This window comes from Aulonocara sp. 'chitande type north' Nkhata Bay, linkage group LG7 (assembly GCF_057382095.1).
Source record: "Aulonocara sp. 'chitande type north' Nkhata Bay isolate Kocher_YH1m ecotype deep benthic linkage group LG7, A_spYH_male_GT1.1, whole genome shotgun sequence".
NCBI classification, from domain to species: Eukaryota; Metazoa; Chordata; class Actinopteri; order Cichliformes; family Cichlidae; genus Aulonocara; species Aulonocara sp. 'chitande type north' Nkhata Bay.
The window spans coordinates 26,963,934-26,985,880 of NC_141350.1; the positions used below are offsets into that span (position 1 = coordinate 26,963,934).

A 21,947-nucleotide genomic window follows, 5' to 3' on the forward strand; every position below is an offset into this window, starting at 1 on the left:
TTCGTGAGTGCATGAGTGAGGTCAAGAAATGGCTGTTGGCAAATACTCTTATTCTCAATGAAAAAAAGACTGAAATCGTGATTTTTGGCAGTAATGCCCTTCGCGTCAAACTTCAAGATGCCTTTGGCTTTCTTACTAGTTCTTTCTCTGATACTGTCAGGAATCTGGGTGTCTTGTTTGACAGCTCCTTTAAACTTGATAAACAGGTGTCTGCTGTTGTCAGATCTAGTTTTTATCAGCTTCGTCTCATCTCCAGGGCCAGACACTATATCCCGTATAATGACTTAGAAAAGCTCATTCATGCTTTTGTAACGTCAAGACTAGATTACTGTAACTCACTCTATTCTGGTCTCCATGCTACCCTTCTACATAGATTACAGACAGTTCAGAATGCTGCGGCTCGTATTCTAACTAAAACCAAGAAGTTTGACCATATTACTCCGGTTCTTGCTGAGCTGCATTGGCTGCCTATCAAATACCGTATTCAATTTAAAATTTTGCTGCTTACTTTTAAAATCATCAATAATACTGCACCAACCTATCTTAAGGAACTTTTAAACCCTTATGTCCCTGCCAGGGCTTTAAGGTCATCCTCGCAGTTATTGTTAGTTCAGCCCAGATCTCGGTTGAAATCTAGAGGCGATCGATCGTTTGCCTTTGCTGCACCTGAGTTATGGAACAGCCTCCCGATTGGCATTCGGGAGTCTGATTCTATTTTTTCTTTTAAAGCACGCCTTAAAACTTATCTTTCTGAACTTGCCTTTTCTACCCGTTAAATGCTGACTGTTAACTGCGACCTATTGCATTAACTTTTACTATTCCTTCATTCTTGGTGTTCTCTATCATGCGGCACTGGGTCTGTTATAATCTATGTGCTGCAGTCCATTTTATTAGTGGCTTTCTACTGTGAACATTGTCTGCTGTTCTTATTATTTTTGATATTAATGCTCTTAATTGTATTATTTTATTGTTTTTCTGTAAAGCACTTTGGTATGCCTAGGCTTTTAATGTGCTCTATAAATAAAGGTTGTTGTTGTTGTTGTAAGGACACATTTAATGATTTTTATTACTTATTAACTGGATAATTTATTACTTATGAATAACAAAATCGGCAAATCCATTAAAAATTCCTGTAAGTGTAGGCTAAAATGACCTGTTGCAGCATGTCTTTTTGCAAACCTATGAAAAAAAGTCAGCTTTATTTCCAAAAAAATCAGTTGCAGCTGATATTCAATCAAGTGATTTTTTCATTTGCTATCATCTTTAATGACGTGGATTATTAGCATACACAGAGAAATCCAGGTTATTTTAAGTGTCTCGCCCCACTCGACATAAACAACAAGTGGAAGGAGTCTCTTAACTAGTAATTTCCTTTGTTTCATCCTAGTTTTACAGAGGTTCACTTCATTTAAAAGTCATACTTTACATCTTGTTTTAGAATTTCATGTGCAGGGACATAAAAGTCTGTCCTTAAAGCAACAGAGCAGCGTTTACTCTAACTGCTGTCCAACATCTGATATTTCTGACATTTACACAAAAGTCAAATTAGTAAGAATAAAAAATGGGACAGGCTCGTGTTGAGTGACGTAATTCCACGCCCGCCTGCCCTTTCTCTCAGTGCGCGAGCTCGAGAGTCCAAAGTATAAAGTAGCGCGAGCGCCTTAAGTGGGACGGGGTGGGGGGGAATGTAGTCGATAGCGGAGGACACACAGAAGCGCACACTCCTGCATGCAGCCACATCTGGCGTTACAGTGGAACACAGACCATATGTGTACATGTGAGCACTGAGGAGTGGAGGGCTTCACAACTCGACTGAGGAGTAAATATAAGAAAATGGACCCGGAGTTATGGATTTAAAGTGCAGAGGACTTGAAATGGGCGGTCTACTGCTGGCGTTGCTGCTCTGGAGTTGCCTTCTGTCGGCGGTTGACGGTACGTTTACTTTTTGTTCACAACATGGATCCTCAAGAAAGGTGGAAGCACGAAAGCTGATAAGAACACTGGTGAACACGGTCCGAGCCTGCCGCGCATTTGTGCACTTCACTGCCCTCAAATGTTACCACATTTGGTCAGTCTGAGTCTAGCAGCGATTTCTTGTGTCAAACTTTAAATTTTTATATCCCAAGGGCAAACCAACACAATGGAAGTCTTTAAACTTTGAATTGGTGTTGGCGACACGCTCTATGAGAGGGATTGTGTAACCAAACGGACCCCTGCTTTCCCCCTCAGTTTTACAGCCGTCACAGTTACAGGAAAATAAATTAACTTTAAAGTCAGCCTGGCTGTTTTGTCGGGCCTCGGTAGCTCCATTCGTGCTCGGTGTCGGATGTCAGCCAGTCTTTCTTCTGTAATGGTGCAAATACGCCGGTATGTTTATTTGAGAAAGAGCACACCAGAGAACCAGGCAAACATTTTCCAATGAGGATCGATGTCTTTATAAGCATTCCCTTCTCCACCGCCTGAATTGCGCTATTACTATTTAATCGCCTGAAACGGCTCAGCGAGAGGCGGAGCTTAGTTTTCTCTCATATGGATACATTTTTGCAGGTCCTGGTGCTTTCTATGCGGCCACTTACAGCTCAGGCATATTATTTCATGCTCCAATACTTCATATAAAATTAACTTCTAAAAACTCTAGCTCCCTTTAAGCTCACTCAATTGTTTTTTTAAGGTACAGATAAGACCAATTCCAGATTTGTTGATGAAAGTTGCAATCTTTGATTTTCTACTTTCCGTCAGTGTCACCGGGCCACTGACTCAAAGCTAGTTATAACTTTGCATAACAATAATTTACATAAGAAGAATGACCAAAGTGGAGGCTATCTCTGACTTCATTCTAACTTAACAGTTTGAGCTATATGCCGCACCTACTCAGCTATTTTATCATTACAATTTTACTGAGTCAGCTACCTCATGTCGTCACTGAGCTGGTTAGCTGGTCAATTATGTGTTAAAAGAATCTTACTGGTTTTACTACTCAAACAAAGAGCATGAAGTGTAGTTGCTGACTGTGTAAATGTATATTATGAGGTTCAAAAAAACAAAATGTGTCCACAGTATTTGTGTTTGTTGGATTGTGTATAGCCCTCAAGCACACAATAGTGACATTTCTTAAGAACTTATCGTTCTTAATCCTTGACTAGATAGTAGATAATAGAGAACCGACTGAAAGGCACTGTATTACTGACTCTTCAGATTTCATCATTCCTTTTTATGATCGCTAAGTAGCTCATACGCTTTCTCTGAGTTATTTTTGATAAACCTTTAACCAAACACAGCCAGAGAAAACGCAGTAAATACTCACTCATTACTTATTACTCCAACTACTGCCAACCTTCTAGTAGTAAGTCCTTCATGATTACTTTACAACTGTGGTATTAGGTAAGGAACAATTCTCAGCTTGAGAGCTGGGTGAGTAATTTTCTTTTCTTTTAGTTTTCACTTCACTTTAACCGTAGAGAAAGCACAGTGCCTTTTATTTAATGACATGTAGCTAACAGCAATAATTATTTTAAAGGTTAGGGACTAAAAAACAATGTCGTGGTTTAATAGTTGATAGAAAATAAAATAAATTGCGGCAGTATATAAAACATGCATTTTATATTATTCATCTGCAGCACTTAAATACTACAAACCTGTTAATGCATCCAGTAAACTGCTAATGAAGCCTAATTTGTGAGCAAAAAATAATTCTTTAAACACATTTTTTTTACTAATATTTACATCGTTTTCATTCAGTAATCTTTCAACAGAGGTCCTCTAATTCTGTTCAAGTATGTTTAAGTTGTATTTTGCTACTTTTTGCCTGAGCACCACTGTGTCATTGTTATAATTTAACTGTCCTCTTATTTAAAGTGAAGCATGTTTTGTTAGGACTTCAGTTTTTTCTTAACAGTTTTTTTTCTAACAGCACAGTAGGCCAGTTGAAAAATTCCTTAGGCCTGTTGTACTATTTTCAAATGAAATCTTTCTGTGTCATAAATGGTAACAAAGTCCAACAAGAACCTGTTGCTCAAAGTAACATATTTATCTTGTACCCTTGAGAAAGCATGACACTATTCATTATCACTTACAGTTGAACAGAGTAATGTCAAATTAACCATTAACCATAAGAACATTCATCCAAGTCATGTATATGTTTCCTACAGATCCACATCTAGGATGTATTTGTATGTGCATGAGTCTATGCCTTTCAAGAAAATCTCTCATCCTGAACTCAGTTTCTCCGGTTTTGGGCTTCAACTGTCCTTGTTTAGCTCTTTACCCTTGGTAACCATGAACCCCTTCACCACCTGCCGCAGGTTCTTCTTAGTGTGGTGCTTAGCAGATTTCCAGAGGAAAACAGTTGGAGCTGACATACACAGAACCACAGGATGAGATCCTTTCTGGGAGGCCACTGAAAGACATAGAGGACTGCCACAATAGCAACATTAGCTACAGATTATGTAAGATAATATACCTGGCTGGCCACCCAGGCATAATAAGTACACTCCAAGTGTAGGAAACACTGAGATAGCTTTGCCTGTTAGGAACATAACTATTAATATGGTGATTGACAATAGAATATAGCAATATTTATACAGAGTATCAAGCATTCCATAGTTAGCATTTTGCAGCACAGCAGTGATTGTGTATTAATTCAGTTCAATTTTATTTATATAGCACTAGATCACACCTTGATAATGATGAATTACAGTAGTCCAGCCTAAAACTAGTTTTTCCGCATCGCCCTGAGAGAGGAGATTTCTAATGTTAGAGATATTGCACAAATTGAAGAAAGCAGTCCTACATATTGGTTTAATATGTGCAATGAAGAACAAATCCTGGTCAAAAGCTACTTTCAGTCTTTTCCTCACAGTGTTACTGGAGGCCAAGGTAATGCTGGCCTCCAGTAAGCATGTGGTTAGACACCATGTTTCTAAGATTTTTAGGGACAAGTACATTAACGTCAGTTTTATCTGAATTTAGAAGCAGGAAATTAGAGTCTATCTAGGTCTTTATGTCTTTAAGACATTATTTCAATAATTGGTGGATGTTATCAGGCTTCTTGGTTGGGTATCATCTGCATAGCAGTGAAAATGTATGCATTGCCTTCTAATGATACTACCTATGTGAAACATGTATAATGTAAACAGAATTGGCCCTAGTGCAGAACTCTGTGAACTGCATAATTAACCTTAGTATCTGAAGAGGATTCTCCATTTACATGAACAAATTGGAGTCTTATACATACGTATAATTCCGATCACTGTGGTGCATTACCTTTAGTCCACTGTAGGTGCAATACCATGCAAGTGTGTGTATGCTGACAGGTATCCTTATGAAACTGTAAGAAGAGATGAATGGCACTCATATCTGATGTTTAAAATGTTTTAGTACGGACCTCTGCCTGCGCTGAAGCAATTCAGTTCAAATCAAATCAGTTTTATTTATAAGGTGCCAAAACACAACAGCATTCGCCTCAAGGTGCCTTATATTGCAACGTGAAGACCCTACAATAATACAAACCAAAAACAGCTAAATCCCAGCAGCAACAATACAGCTACATTTATAATACTGTTGTTCTCATTCACATGTTTTTTGTGTTTCTGTTGTCAGACATTATGACAATATTGGATGGAAAATGAAATGCTGCTGTAATTGAACCTCATAAATGCCACATGCTAACAAGTTACTGTGGCACAACATCGAAACTGTTTTATGCTTAAGTTGTGAGGATAAAAAGCGGATGATCACAGTTGAAAACAGCTAGGCTGTGTGTTTTGCCAATATTCACAATTAATATAAAGAAGCTTTCAGGCAACAACTTTGGGACCTCTCTGGTGTGGCATACATCAGGGTTTTGCAAATCCACACTTTAACACCAAACTCATGTTCTGAGATTTACAAGTTAGGATATGCTTGATCTGTTACTACTAAAAAGTTGATGTGATTTCCAGCCTTGCAAAAACTCACTGAATGAGATGCATTAGAATATGAGAAGGGAAGGGAAAACGGTTTAAGGGTAGGAAGGGAAATCTGAGGAGCTAAACGTGAGGAGAAGGGGTATGGTAACAGCACTGAGGAGGAATGAAAGTACTGGGTTTATAATAATAAACTTTATTTATAAAGCACACTTAAAAACCAAGGGTATGCCAAGGTGCTTAACAAGTAAAATAGAGTATAGGAGGAGGATAATAGAAATAATAGAAATAGGACCAAAGCAAGTACTAAATATGCAAGCAGATAACTGTCACTAATACATAGGAAAGCAACAGGTACAGAGCAAACAAGAATTTAAATGAGCATAAAAGTGCGTGATATAAAATCATAAAAGAAATATTAACTAGAGGGAAAGGCAAGATTGAATAAGTGGGTTTTTAATCGTGATTTGAACAGTGCAATGGAATCAGATGCGCAGAGGTCGAGAGGAAGGGTGTTCCACAGTACCGGGGCAGCCAGAGCAAACGCACGGTCACCCCGAGACTTCAGTCGAGATCTGGGTTGGGTCAGAAGTAGTTGAGTGGCAGATCTGAGTGTTCTAGCAGGAGTATGTGGTTTGAGAAGTTCACTAAGATAACTTGGCGCTAATTTATTAATAGTTTTGAAAGTAAGAAGTAATATTTTAAATTGAATACGGTACTTTATGGGCAGCCAATGCAGGCTAGCTAGGACAGGGGTAATATGGCAAAATTTCCTGGTACCTGTTAAAAGGCGGGCTGCTGCATTTTGGACTGTTTGCAGTCTAAGAAGAAGAGAAGAGGGAAGACCGTAGTACAAGGAGTTACAATAATCCAACCTGGAGGTCACAAAAGCGTGAATAAGCTTCTCCAGGTCCTCATGCGGAACATAATGCCTAGCCTTAGAGATAAGGCGCAGTTGGTGGAAGCTAGATCTCACTACAGCAGACACTTGCTTATCGAGTTTGAGCGAGCTATCCAGCAGTACACCCAAGTTACTGACATAGTCACAAGAAAAACTAGCAAAGGAACCCAGGGCAGCACAGAGTTGGGCACGAGGGATTTTACTGTTGAACACCACAATCTCAGTCTTCTTATCATTTAAAACGAGGGAATTACTCAGGAACCATTCTTTGACCTCCCGCATGCATTCTTGAAAGTAGTGCAGGGACACAGCAAGGTCGTCAGTAAGTTCAAAATAAATCTGTATGTCATCGGCATAACAGTGGAAGGCGATATTGTATTTTTCAAAGATTGCACCTAGAGGGAGCAAATACAATGAGAAGAGAACAGGGCCTAAAACTGATCCTTGAGGCACACCACAACAGACCGGAGCGGAGGAAGAGGAGAAGGTGCCTAAGTTAACTGATAAGGATCTATCAGCGAGGTATGATTTAAACCAGTCGAGGGCAGTGCCTCTAATACCCACAGTGTGCTCAAGTCTTAGTAATAAAATGTTATGGTCTACCATATCAAAGGCCGAAGAGAGGTCCAGTAAAACTAGGACCATAGAGCGTCCAGTATCAGTGGTTACAAGAATATCATTAAGAACTCTAACCAACGCTGTTTCAGTGCTATGCAATGGCTTAAAGGCAGATTGAAATTTCTCAGCAATATTGTTTGTGTCCAAGTACGCCTGGAGCTGGGAGAGAACTAGTCTCTCCAGGATCTTGGACAAGAACGAAAGCTTAGAGATCGGTCTATAGTTTGAAAGGTCATAACAGTCAGAATTTCTTTTTTTAAGAATCGGGTGGACTACAGCATGCTTTATGACTTTTCGTGTTTGCATTAGCCTGGTTGGAGACTCTATGCTGTTTGGATTTTGTAAAAGCCTGATGTAACAAATGGAGAGAAAAGAAGAGCGGGAGAAGTAGGTAGGACGAAAGAATGAGAGAGAAAATAGGAAAGAACTCGCACAGGTGGAGACAGAGGAAGTCTGTGGCAGTCTACCTTGATTTCTCTGGGGTCCACTCTCTAACACACATGCACACACTAACCATGTTCCCCACTCTTATCATGCACATTTTTCTCGTCCCGATTGGGGAGGTGTGAAGAAAATCTCTTCCTTCCTTTTAGCCCTTCACCAAACACACAGACGCCTTTGTTGAGATGGGTTCTGATAAGAAGTAAAGTGAGGGGGGCCTGCTGGCTTTCTCCAGGCAGAACAAAACAGGAGAGCTGAGAAGTTGTGTGTGTTCATTTGTGCATGAGCGTGTATGCATGGAAAAGAGTTCAGCAGTGCATTGCCTACTCCTTCAAAACTTCTTTTGGAGCCCTTCTTTGTTTTCAAGCCCCCACCCCCAACACACACACACACACACACACACACACACACACACACACACACACACACACACACACAGGCATACCCTGTCTTTCTCAGGACTTCTATGACTTGACTGACACTGGATTCATAATGTACTGATTCAGACTTAACACACACTGCTGGCTGTAGGATCACAGAGAGACTTGGTCCTTACTTGGAATCTGCCACAGGGCGTTGGCATCTTATAATATAAATAAACAGTTTTCCAGTGATGGAATCATCAGGAGATTTTTGATGCCCTGCACCTTTAGTTTGATCCTACTACGTAAAGTCATGGTGTAGGATCTTTCAGAACTTTTTATTAGGGGTGACAGTATAAAAGATGTATGTAGCTTTTGGGCCTGAAAGGTAAAGCTAGTGCAGAAGTGCCTTAAACCTGCCTGTTGTATAGAAAAAGTTAAATAGAGGTCTTTGGGAAAATAGATCTTTAGAGACTTTCCTGATGAGTTTACGGGCTGATTTGCTGTTTCGGAGGAGGATTATCTGGGGTAAAAATTTAGTCAAGATATAGCGTGGTCATTACATTAAGTGTTCTTCTTTGGGTTTTGGCTGCTCGCTTTAGGGATCACTACGGTGGATTCATTAGATCCTATTCATAGCATCCTCCTCTGTTACACCAACCCTCTGCATAACATCCTTTACGACATCCACAAATCTTTTTTTTTGGTCCTCTTCTTTCCCTCCAGCCTGGCAGCTCTGTATTAAAATTCTTTTCCACACATGTCCAAACCATCTCAGCCTTGCTTCTGTAATTTTGCCTGAATCCACTCAACCTGAGCTGCCCCTATGACATCCTCATTTCTTAACATTAGAGGTGGCAAAAGTACCTTCATTCTGTACTTAAGTAGAAGTACAAATACTAGTTTTAAAAAAATTACTTTAGTAAAAGTTGAAGTAATGTTCGTTACTCAAGTAAAAGTAAAAAAGTACAGGCTGTGAAATGGACTCAAAGTAAGAAAGTAGTATTGTAGGCAGCTTGAGTCAGAAGAAAAAGAAAAACATATTTTCTGTTGCCTACATTATAGAGGGTGACTTTGCCTCTAAACAGGAAAATGAGCACAGTCACGGGTTACAGTGGGATTCAACCCTAAAATCAATTGTAGTGGCTCAGCGCAAAGAAAAGAATCACTACTCACAATAATAAAAACTGAGAGCTTCAGTAGATTTTGTTAGTGTACAAGCTGTGATCAGCTGACCTGCTGCCCTTTGTGGATTTATAAACTTGAACCAGATGTCAGCAGATGTTTCATGAGTTGTCCTGGCCAATTTCCATTCTATGTACTAACAGTACACTGTTTATGCTGTCTTCATATTAGACAGTATACAGCTGGTATGAAGCATCATCAGCTAAAGTTCATATTAGCCAATGCTACATTTCATGTAATCAAACTTTAACCACGACCGCACAGCCACTGTGCACCAGTCCAACACACTGTTGTTTACTTTAAACCCATCACAGTACAGCAAACTAACCTGTTCATTCTGCACTAACCTGCAGAGTATATTCATGCAATCTTTAAATAATACAGTTAGTCTGCCTTACTGTTTTGCAACATGTTTCACAATATGAAAAAACACAATTTCATATATACAGATGCAATATCTGATTTACCGATCACAACCACATTGACTTCCTCTTACAATCATGAGCTCTTCACAATAAAACAGAATACTTCAAAAAGTGAACCATATGTAATGCAAATGCTCTTTTAAACTTATTAAACACATTATACTAATATTAAAAAAATATCCCCAAATTTTTCAGAATGTAAAAACGCCTGAAAGGAAGCAACTCGAACTGACCTCTGGCACATCTGGGCCAAAACTTGGCATTAGTATCCCTCTCGCTCAGTGATTCTGCGGGTTAGGTTCACCTCCCATTTATGAAGCACATTGAGGAAAATAAACAGCTGAATCAGGAGTTCATTCCAGAAATGTACCAGGATGTCAGGAATTACACGTGGGGCGATCGTGGCTCAAGAGTTGGGCGTTCGCCTTGTAATCGGAAGGTTGCCGGTTCGAGCCCCGGCTTGGACAGTCTCGGTCGTTGAGTCCTTGGGCAAGACACTTCACCTGTTGCCTACTGGTGGTGGTCAGAGGGCCCGGTGGTGCCAGTGTCCGGCAGCCTCGCCTCTGTCAGTGCGCCCCAGGGTGGCTGTGGCTGCAATGTGGCTTGCCATCACTGATGGGTGGATGACTGGATATGTAACGCGCTTTGGGGTCCTTAGGGACTAGTAAAGCGCTATATAAATACAGGCCATTTACCATTTTACACTAGTGGACCCTGGTGGCAGATCACTCAGACAGACACAGCTGCAGTGAAGGCAGGTTTATTTACAGTGAGGATGAAATGATAAACAGAACACTGGAATGAGAACGAGAAACTCGAACTGTTTGCCACATGTTTACTGCAGTCTTGGGCGAGGTATGTAAGGATGGAGACTGAAACGGGGATGGCTTGGACCAGTGGCAGTGCAGGTGAGCAGGGAGGCTGAGGTCTGGAAGAGAGGAACTGAGGTAGTACGGAAAGGTAGGCAGAGATCACAGGCTGAGAATAGCTGGGCAGTGAGCGTCACGATCTGTGAATGTCCTGCTAATCAAAGTTCTACATAATAGACAGTTGACGTGTTACCACTTAAGACTGAGACAATAATCCAACACCTGAGAGCTGTCCAGCTGCTCCTCAAATAGCCTGCTAGATGACGCATCGGAGAAACCCCCGATTTGTTTATAAAAAAAAGAGACTAACATAGTTAACAGTGACAGACAGACAAATCTCACAACTCACTATCAATATTGCTGTTTTTTTCTTTTGCTGTCAGTTGGTTTTTTGTTGTTGTTTTTTATCTTGTTTCGCAAGTACTTTCAGCTAGCAAGAACTCTCCTTAGAAAATCCAGTTTTTACTTTTTACTATTTCTTCTGACTTTTGAGAATCAAGATTGTGAATGCCACTCAAGTTCTTCCAAATTAAACTCACTTATCCATGTCTTTGTGGACCTTGTTTTGTGTACTGGTGCACAGTCATGTTGGAACAGGAATGGGCCATCCCCAAACTGTTCCCACAAAGTTGGGCGCATGAAATTGTCCAAAATGTCTCGGTATGCTGAAGCATTAGGATTTCCTTTTACTGGAACTAAGGGGCTGAGCCCAAATCCTGAAAACCAACCTCATACCATTAACACCAAGCTTTACAATTGATACTATGCAGTCAGACAAGAAGACAAGTATCATTCTCCTGGCGACTGCCAAACCAAGACTTGTCCATGTGAATGCCAAATGGAGAAATGACATAAAACATAAGTTTTACTTGATATTTATTCATAGATCCACTGACCTTTGTTTCCAGTAAACACAATTCAGGATCTAATGGAATATTAATCCCCATAATATTGGTGGTACTATAAAGAGTGCAGGAAAGAGTGTACCCTTGTACAAAGCCAGATTCAGTGGTGGAAGGAACCACCTTCTACATCACATCTAAAACACATTTCTGAGATTTCAGGTTTGGATCTGGATCTACAGTTGGTGAAGGAAGTTGTAATGTGACAATTCAGCTATTCCAGCATAAATCTGATCACAGATGGTCATCAGTTCTTATGCTTAAATCTTTGTTTAAATCTGACATTGCATGAACCTGTTTAGGTTCATGCAAACAGAGCTTTGGACTCTATAATAGAGAATATGCTTTGGGAATACATTTTTGTTCTGTCTCCAGTTGAACAAGTTTACTTGCTGGTTTCATGCATCCAGAATTTCCAGTCTAAGCATTTTGTGAATGTCATACCAGATTTGAATTAAGTGCAACAGATGTTATGATGATGTTATCAGATTTTCTAGGTATTTGTCAAGTACGGTCCTGTGGCAGTCAGGATGAGGACCCAAATGCAGGACTCAAAACTTAAAAGAATTAACTAAGGGAGGCAGCTTTAATTAAGGGACCATGACACTATTAACCTAGATATTCATTTATAAACAAATTCACTGCCAACTTTCTCTTTCAAAGAATCCTGATCCATCTGAGTCCACACACAGATCTATCAGCCTAAAAGAAAGATGAGATAAATTTCAACTGAGCAATTAAATAAACTTTTTTAAAGTTGGGTAGTTGAAGCCTCCCCATATTTATGATCCCAAGTTAACTTTTCAAGGGAGACTCTTAATGATTTACCCTTTCATAGAAACTGTCTGACATAATTATTGATTCTTTTGAAAAAAAAGAAAAAAACTTGACTAAAAAGAATTTTACAGTCTTGGTAAAATTTAAATTTTGACACAATTAACCCTTCCAATCAAGTTAATTTGCATTCTGAAATACCAGTGGAGGCATTAACCAATGTCTGTAGCCTAATGAGGAACTTACCAGGGTAAGTGTTTTTGTTTCTGTGATCTATTTCAAAGCCTTTTATATCAGGATCCCATCTGATTGACCTTATCAAAGGCTCAACAGCTAAAACAAATAGTGCCGGAGACAGAGGACAACCCTGTCGACTTGACCTGTTCAGCTGAAATCTGTGCATTAGTGGAAGCCTTCGCCCGGGCCTGAACAAATATGGCCACTCCAGTCTGTCAGAGGCTTTTTTTGCATCATGAGTTACTGCTGTACTGGGCTGTACTGGGATTTTGAAAGATGGACACTGTTAAAAAGGTTACATAAATTGTTAGATAGTGAGCGATTATAAATAACTACATTTTGATCCTGGTATATCAGGCGTGGCAAATACTTACCAAGCCTGTTAGCCAGTGCCTTAGAAGTGAATTTATAGTCTGTGTTCATAAAGAAATAGGCGATATGATGTGCATTTTGTTGTGTCAGCAGCCAGTATGTTGAAATTCCTTTACAGGTTTAGACATTGCTTTGTTCAATTCTTCTATTGTTTGCATTTGCATTATATATTTTTAATACTTTTTGTTAATGATATTATTTGACCTTTCAAATATGCTTTTAATGTGTCTCATAGTATAAAGCTGTTGGGAGCGGAAATGCGATTCATTTCACAGATTATTTTAATCTGATTTCTAATTAATTACAAAGAAACAGGTTTTTGGAGAATTGTGGGATTTTAAGGCTGTCTGTATAAAACAGCTGTTTTTCCTGGAATCACGAGCTGAGTGGTCAGACAGGATCCTGGGCAGCTGTGGATTATCCAGTGTTCTGTGGAATAGTTGTGTTGACACAAACAAAAAAACGATCTATTCTAATATGGGAATTACGCAAACAAGAGCAGAAAGCCACAGTTATTTGGAATAGTTTTAAACTGGATACAGTTGTAGTTGATTTGTCCAAAATATGAAGTAGAAAAAAAGTTATATCATTCCGTACCAGTGTGTTTTTCTGACCTTCTGCTATTATCAGAAGAATATCTTGAAAAAGGAACTATGATCATAACTGGGTTGTATTAATTTAGGGGGGGGGGGGGGGGGGGGGGGGTGTCCATTGTTCTGAATAAATTTCACAATTAACTAATCAACCAGAAGGGTCAATTAAAGTTTCTTTTATTGTCACTGGAATATTTTTATTCATCAGTATAGCCAGTCCTCTGGCTGTAGAATGAAATGAAGATGACATAACATGGCCAACCTACTTTGTTCTATTGCAGTAAGATGGGTTTCTTGCATAAAGGCAACATTAATTTACATTTTTCTTAGCTGGTTTAAAACTTTCTTTCTTTTAACTGGTCCATTCAGCCCGTTTACATTAATACTAACAAAGTTTATATTCTTATTCATCAATAACAAAAATGAAACTCCTCAGAGTATAATAAGCTCTCTGAGAGTCCCCCATAAATGTAAAAAAAACATCTCCTTTAGCAAAAAAGCAACAGTAGGAAAAAACAGCACTCACTCATAGGATTATAAGAATGGCACTCTCATTCTTACGGCTCAGCCCTGTGTGTTTTGAGGAAAGAATAAACACTGTTATAAAAATTACTTCAGTTGTTATTTCAGCATGTATAGATAATTTTCCAGCACATTTCTTTCACTGAGGTTACCAAACTGGAAGTTGGTCTTTAAATTATTGTTTTGGTTTTCTTTGTGCAAAATAAATAAGTGATAGAGAAAACACAGTTCAATGAAACTGTAGGAGTAACCTGTGTTAAACTTTGTGTTGCTTAACATTCATTTCATTCATTTCCAGGTTTTATTCCAACTAAAAAACTGCCAGTGTGTTGAAAGTCACTTAAATGTATCAGCTCTCTGATTCCCAGAGTTATCCCTGTCCTCGTCCATCTGGGGGGCCTCGCTCTGCTTAGGTGTTTTCATACATGAAATCCTACCTCTGTTAGGAGAATCGCTTCTGGACATTATCCACAGTTGTCATTTCTGACATGTAGCAAACAGCACCGCTTCAGACTTGTTTTCAGTACTGGAAGCACACTGTTTATGTCAAGGGTGTAGCCTGAGTGTGGATGAGCATGGACACGTGATGCCCACTCACTTGATGTGAATTGCTGTAATTTCCTGTCATTTTGTTTAATGTATCTGTTTCATTACTGTTACAGTAAAGCTACCTATTTCCTCTCTAGTAACATAACAACGTTGTGTTTGAACTGAATATTTTAAAGAATTATTGGTGTGTTTCAGCATGAATGATAGGACAGGTCGCCAGCCTGTCACAGAGACAGACAACCATTTACACTCACATTCACACTTATGGGGAATTTAGAATCATCAGTTAACCTAACCTTACTAACTGCATGTCTTTGGGCTGTGGGAGGAAGAACCCCCGCAAACATGGGGAGAAACATGCAAACTCCACACAGAAAGGCCCTGAACTCGAACCCGAACTCGAATCTAACGCAGACCTTCTTGCTGTGAGGCAACAGTGCGATCCACCGCACCACCGTGCTTGCTTTTACCTATGTAATTTGATTTCAATAACACCAGTAGAGACTACGTTCAGCGCTCACTTTGGGGCGCCACAACAGGTAGAGCAATATGTTTGACTTGGCAGATTTTTACATCAGATACCCTTCCTGGTGCAATCCCTGCTCGTCCTGGAACTGAGAGCTTTAGCTTGCTAAGTGAACGTTTAAACCATTGCCTTATGGAGACACTATGTTTAATAAAAGCAGTACCATGTGTCTTTTAGGGCTTGGGTATTGTTTCTGGGCAGCGTTCGTACTAACAGAGGCAGACTGGCTTCGTTCTGTGGGATTATAGGAGGCACGGTTGTGCCAAACCACAGCGTAGTAGCTCTGCCACCCTGCCTGGCCAAAACCACAGGATTCCCCAGAGGCTCTGTGGCAGCTGCTGTGATCACTACTGGCTTCAACAGTGGGAGGACAACATCTCTTGAGTTACTGAACCGCGCTAACAAAGACATGGGTTTATGGAATCTGGACCCTGACATTTGCATACTTACCGCATGGTTGGGACAGAGTGGGAATGCTTTCTTGTACAAACATTTTTCTTATATTGCCCTGGTTTGTTTTATGTTCTATTGTGAACTTGACTGTGTGTGGGTCTAGAATCAGCACTGTGCTCAGTGTCAGTATTTATCTGAGAATAGGTTTGTTTTTTATGTATATTTAATTCTGAGCTCAGAAAAGGATTGTAGTTCACTGGGCATGTGAAAGACACCACTGTGTGTGTGCCGTGCAGAGAGGAGGAGAGAACAGTCAGCCAGTTTACACATATAAAAGCAGACTGATTAGAGAGTCAGTAGAACTGTAGGTACAGAGAAAAGGCTTCCGCTGGTGTAACACGTGCTGGAACTGCAAAATAACCCCCAGGTGTGCGTCTCTGCATTAGAGAAGGTGGAGAGTGGTACCGTAATAATTGCATAATGCATTAATTTCCCCCTCTGCTGATCTTATAGGAGACACGAAAGGTTAGAGTATGGAGACTCCAAAATGCATTTTTCCCCCAGTGCAGTAACTCCCTGAAATGAGTGTTTGTCAGTCTTTTGGATATGTTTCCCACATATTTCCAGTCTGTACTTGGTAAAAAGACAAAAATGAGAATATTCAGAAGAAATAAAGCAGCATTTTGTTTGAAAAAGTTTATTCATTTTTTGAGAGAATTGCCGTGATATCAATTGAAAGCTTTAGTCAGATTGCTAGAGGCAGATCCAATAGCTGTTTTGTTTTTTTAGCAAACCAGTGAAATTTAATAACTGTTCGAATATAAGCATCTTTGCGTCTCTGTATGAAATAACATTGTGAGAAATCTGAGTGATGTATGAAATGTTACATAAAGGATCTTTTCCATTCCAGGGTCACCGCTCCTTCTTTTTGCCAATCGACGTGACGTGCGATTGGTAGATGCAGATGGTGTCCGAGGGGAGTCCGCCATCATCGTGAGTGACCTGGAAGATGCAGCAGCTGTGGACTTCTTGTATTCTGAACGCCTGATATTTTGGACGGATGTCAGTGAAGAAGCCATCAAACAGACTCACTGGAATCAGTCTTCTAACTGTAAGACTAGACACTGTTTACTTTTAATTTTTCTACTTGGTGAGGACTTTCTCGTAAAAAGCTAAAATAACTATTGCTGCATGTGTTAATGATTTATTGAAATATACACCCTTTTTCATGTAACAGTTTCAACTGAGTTTGTTGGGTTTTTTTTACCTACAGCCCTTAAAGAGGCACTGGGAACAGGCCAGACTGTGGTAGTATCAGGGTTAGACAGTCCTGATGGGCTGGCCTGTGACTGGTTGGGTAAAAAGCTCTACTGGACGGACTCAGAGACCAATCGCATTGAAGTGGCCAACCTAGATGGAACCTCAAGAAAGGTGTTGTTCTGGATGGACTTGGACCAGCCCAGGGCTATCGCTCTCAACCCTGGCCAGCGGTAACAAAATACACACAGAAATGTGCAAAGATGTGTCTGACACCATTCATTTTTTGTTATTGAATGGATCAGATATTGGGTGGGGTGTAGGCTATGTAAAATATCCTCACAATCAAACCACAGACCAGATTCTACATCAAATTAATAATTGGGTGTAAAACTGATATGGATATCAAAAATCTTTTTTTTTTACATTTTATAACCTAGTTTCTAGTTTCTTGGCTCTACTGATTCTGCTGATTTGATCTCTTATAGCTCATGTTGTCCTCAATGAAACTGGAAAGCTCACTAATTATTATAAATGCCAGTAGAAACACTTCAAAATGTAACTACTGTTGTTGTTACAGGAAAAAAAAAGCTGTACTATTTTTTATGATTATATTGACCTTACAATCAGTGATGATGGAAAATGAGTCTGGCTGGCTGAATGAGTGACAGGGCAAGCTGAACACAGAGATAAACATGTTTAGGGCACTAAGAAATAGCAATTCATCTAAAAAAACAAACCCTAAAAACACTGATACAGTGACAGTGACACAGTTTTTATAATTTTATATCTATATGCTACCACAAATATTCCGAGAAGATGAGGATCATTCTTTAACACACTGGGTTACTGAACAATTGAGCTAAGGGCAACTGAAAATGTTGCTGGAAATGCTGCACATACCCAGATTAAAAAAAAAAAAAAAAGACAGGTAGGCAAAGCTTTCTTATCCAAAGAGTAAAGAGTAAAATTGTCAGAAGCCAGTGGGGTCCCAAATGTACACAGAAGGTGTTCTTCGCCTTTGTTCTTTGGCTGTAATGTAAGAAGTCACAGGGTTTCCAACCCAGACAGGTTGTGTCCCATTTAGGAGCTTTATGGTTTGCACTTTACTTTCACTGTTTTAATAGGGTTAAGAACCAAAACCCTTGTACATTAGACATTGAGTTTCAATGGAAATACCTGTATAAATAAAGGTTAAAAAAAAACCCTGCTAAACGGCGCCTTGTACATACAATTAGGTCCTTAAGTGTATGGATAGTGACACTGCTGTTTTGTTTGTTTGTTTTTTGCTTTTGCCTTTAATTCAAGGGGTTAAGAACATTTTTTATGAACTACAGCCATTTTTATACAAAGTTCCCTTTTCAGAGGCTTGTTTTTTATTTTTTATTTTTTTTTTATTATGACTAAAAAAATGAAAAGCTGCCGTGGTCAGTTTTGTTTGCACCTGAGAACATCAGACGACACATATTATGTTGCAGGTAAATTCAGCCTGACTAGAACAGTGGAGCTGGAAATCACATTTCTTGTTATTGCATTAAAGGCATTTGACCTTTTTATGTTTAAATGTGTTTTTCCCTTAAATACACATTTCACAGTAAGAAAAGTTTTTCACCACAGGCTAAAAAACATGTCAATGACAGAAAAAGTTAGATCGTCAGTGTGCACAGATAACATTTTTATAGAGCACAAGAACCATGCGGTGTTTCTGTGTTGGAGTTTCAGGCCAATGTTTTTCATTATAAAGAAAATAATCATTGGTGGTGTGAGAAAAGATGAAACTCAAGCAGGTCGATTAAATTCTTAAGAAGCATCTGCATTCACATTACAGTGCCAGTGAAATGTTACTACAGGTGGGGTCATTGAATCTGTAGTATATATACAGTATATATATGGAATCATATTTAAAAAAACATAAAAGACAACATTGAGATGCAAAGACAATATTGTATATATACACATTATTCCCAGATTTCTCATTTCAATTCTTTAGCTACAGTTGCAGGAGTTTAAGAATAGTTTTTGCACAAATGGACTGGCTTTTATAATGCTTTCCTAGTCATACTGACCACTCAGACTTCTTCAGACTGCAAACCACATTTAACCATCGATTCATACGTGCCTTTTAGTTATTATTACACTTTATCTACCTCGCACCCAAGGCCATTTTAGAATAACCACATGACCTAAGATGTATTCCTTTGGAGGGAACCCCACATTGTCTCAGGCAGAACATGCAAACTGCAGATTCAAACCCAGGACCTTGTTGCTGTCAAGCAGCAGTACCAGCCACTGCGCCACCATACCACCACTGTGAGTAGCATATAGATATCAAGTCAGTATAATAAGAACAATTACTAAAACAGATGAAAAGTACAAATTTAACTTTAGTTACTTAACTTTAATTATCCAGTATTACTATCCAGTATTAGTATTAGTATCTGTGAAAGGGAAACTATACAAAACTTGCACCTTTCCTGAAATTTTTCTTTATGTAACTTAAAATGTAAAACTTTGTTCCATCAGTGGTGGTTTAGATTAAGCAAAATAACTCCAAACCCTGACACTAAAAACATATTTCAAAGATGGGATAAGGTCCTGATGGAGCTCAGGATTTTCCTGTTACCAACAGAAAGTTTATCATTTAAACCAAAAAGTTATATTTGATATCATCCACCAACAAAAACACTTTTCCACAGCCTTCTGGATGACCTGTGTACTACAGGAGACTGGGGAATAGATGCTAATAACCTCTAGCACAGTACTCATTAACTCGTATTACACAGATAAAACATCACATGTTGAGAAGTTGTATAAACGTAAAAACAAAAAACAAACTAATTAACTAATTAACTAAATAAATAAATTTAAAAACCCCCAAAAAAGAACAAAACCATTTTGGTTTTAATGTTATGTGTATGAGTGATATATTTCTTTGCTCTTCCCCTCAGCTACATGTACTGGACAGACTGGGGGGAGGAACCCAGGATCGAGCGTGCTGGCATGGATGGCAGCAACAGGTACGGTAACTACATAAGACTGCACTCACATCTTCTGTGTTTACAGTAGTATACTAGTTGTAGTTTTACTTTTGTAGTGTGGACTTTTTGTTTAGATGTGTTACAAAAAAGTCACATTAAAATGTTTTTTTTTTAATCTCAATTCTAAGCATCTCTGTCTTGTATCAGGAGAGTAATAGTGAATGAGGACATTTACTGGCCCAACGGTCTCACCATAGACCTGGTGGAACAGAAGTTGTACTGGGCTGATGCCAAACTCAGCTTCATTCATAGAGCCAATCTGGATGGATCAGCACGGTATGCAGCTTTATGTACATCTGCGTGTGTGTGTGCGTGCGTGTAAAAGACTGTCTTAGAATGAATTCAAACCAAGAGTGTAATGATGTATGCTTTTCCTCCTTCCTTTTCATTCAGTTCAGTATATGGGGATCCATATACTGTAATCCAAAACCAAAAACATTACCGCATACCCTGACTGTTGTTCTGGTCCACTGGTAAAAACTACACTGCAAAGACAATAAGCCAGTATAACCAAATCCCCTTTTGTTGCCTCTTACTGAGTACAACTTTAGAGTGGAATAGAAGCTAGCCCCTCTGCAGGAGACTGGTTTCAAACCAAGCTTGTGCTGTGAGAGGAGCCCAGTTATATCAAGCCAATATCTCTCAACCCCATGCCCTAACCCTGCAGGAATTCAGAGAAAATAGCACTTTGTTGGCAGTAGGAAGGAAAAACTCCCTTTTCACAGGTCGCAGCAGACGGCTGCTCCTCCCTGGGCCTCGTTCTGCAACTTGTTGGGCGAGGAGAGGCAGACAGGACAGATGCACTACACGCATTAGGGGTTAAATTACAATGTACATGGTAGAAGATAGAAGGACGTTTGAAATACTATAAGTACGCTAATGGTATGTAATATATTGTCATAAACTGAATTTTTAATGTTTCTTTCCAGCTGTCTTATCTACATAAAATGCATAAAGAGGTGCAGGAAACAAAGAAAGTACTGCAACTTTTAATGACAGCAGTGTGCTGCAGCATGATGACTCTCACTTAGAGCAGACATGAAAGCTAATTCAAATAAATTAGATGAACATCACCAATATTTTTTTTTCAGTGTATCTTGCCAAAATTAGAAGATCAATGTTTGAGGATGTCTTAAACATATACATTCCCTGTCTGTCTTATCACTGGTATTTATTGATTCTTTGTACCAAGGTATCAGTATTGAATTGGAAATAGAAAACCCTAGCTCAGTGTAGCACTGATTTGAAGCACTATTGACATTTTATGTGAGAACAATATTTGTCACCGTACAAGAGAGATGAGATTTACTGATGTCTTACTTCATATAGTTCTTTCAGTTGTCAACAGTCACCTATTATGACAGTATCTCTTTAATTAAGGCAGAAATAAAACATGATTTTCAAAATTCTTAATCAGGATCAAGAATAAAAACATCAACGATCAGCAAATAACGCTTTGAGTTTTCACTGGGAACAGAAAAATGGAGGTGGGAAGTGAAAAATAGCTGCACAGACCGAATAAAAAAATAGATGGAATAGTCCAAGACAAACAGAGCTGTGGTGTGCATTCCCCAGTCAAAACACACACACACACACACACACACACACACACTGCATTTTGCTCACAGCTCAGGATTTTCTTTTGTTTCTTTTTCCTTCTATTGGCCTTTTTTCTCCACATATGCTCTTTAACTCTTTTTCTCTTTTTGTTTCCATCCAAAAAACGAATGTACCAAATAGTGCAGAGTAAAGCACATATAACTGATAGTTACTATATTATATTACTGATAGTTAGTTAGCCCACCAACATTCAGTCCATCTGTAAAAGATTTCCAGTTACTGACCTTTTAAACATAGTTAATGGAATTCGACCAGATGTACCAGAGACTGGGAAAATGAGGACTGGAAAAAACAAGGAGAAGGAACTAGACAAACAGACATACTTTCTTTAAGAGAAACAGAAAAAGTGCTCATCTTAATTTCCTGGTTTGATAAAATCCTGGCCATCCCTGAACATAGATCCCGGATTTTTGTGTGTCACAGGATTTACCAGCACTGCTTTGGATTGATGATGTTTCTG

General features: G+C 39.1%; 1 protein-coding gene across 1 annotated transcript in view; it reads left to right on the forward strand.

Moving 5' to 3' along the window:
• The first annotated feature begins 1,683 nt into the window (after nucleotides 1–1,683).
• lrp5 (low density lipoprotein receptor-related protein 5) overlaps nucleotides 1,684–21,947 on the forward strand; it is a 52,905-nt gene continuing 32,641 nt past the window's right edge. The window contains exons 1-5 of the mRNA XM_086299734.1: nucleotides 1,684–1,932; nucleotides 16,483–16,683; nucleotides 16,846–17,062; nucleotides 19,778–19,846; nucleotides 20,015–20,143. Of these exons, the coding sequence (XP_086155860.1) occupies nucleotides 1,848–1,932; nucleotides 16,483–16,683; nucleotides 16,846–17,062; nucleotides 19,778–19,846; nucleotides 20,015–20,143 (701 nt within the window). The 5' untranslated portion in view covers nucleotides 1,684–1,847. The remainder of the gene's footprint in view (nucleotides 1,933–16,482; nucleotides 16,684–16,845; nucleotides 17,063–19,777; nucleotides 19,847–20,014; nucleotides 20,144–21,947) is intronic.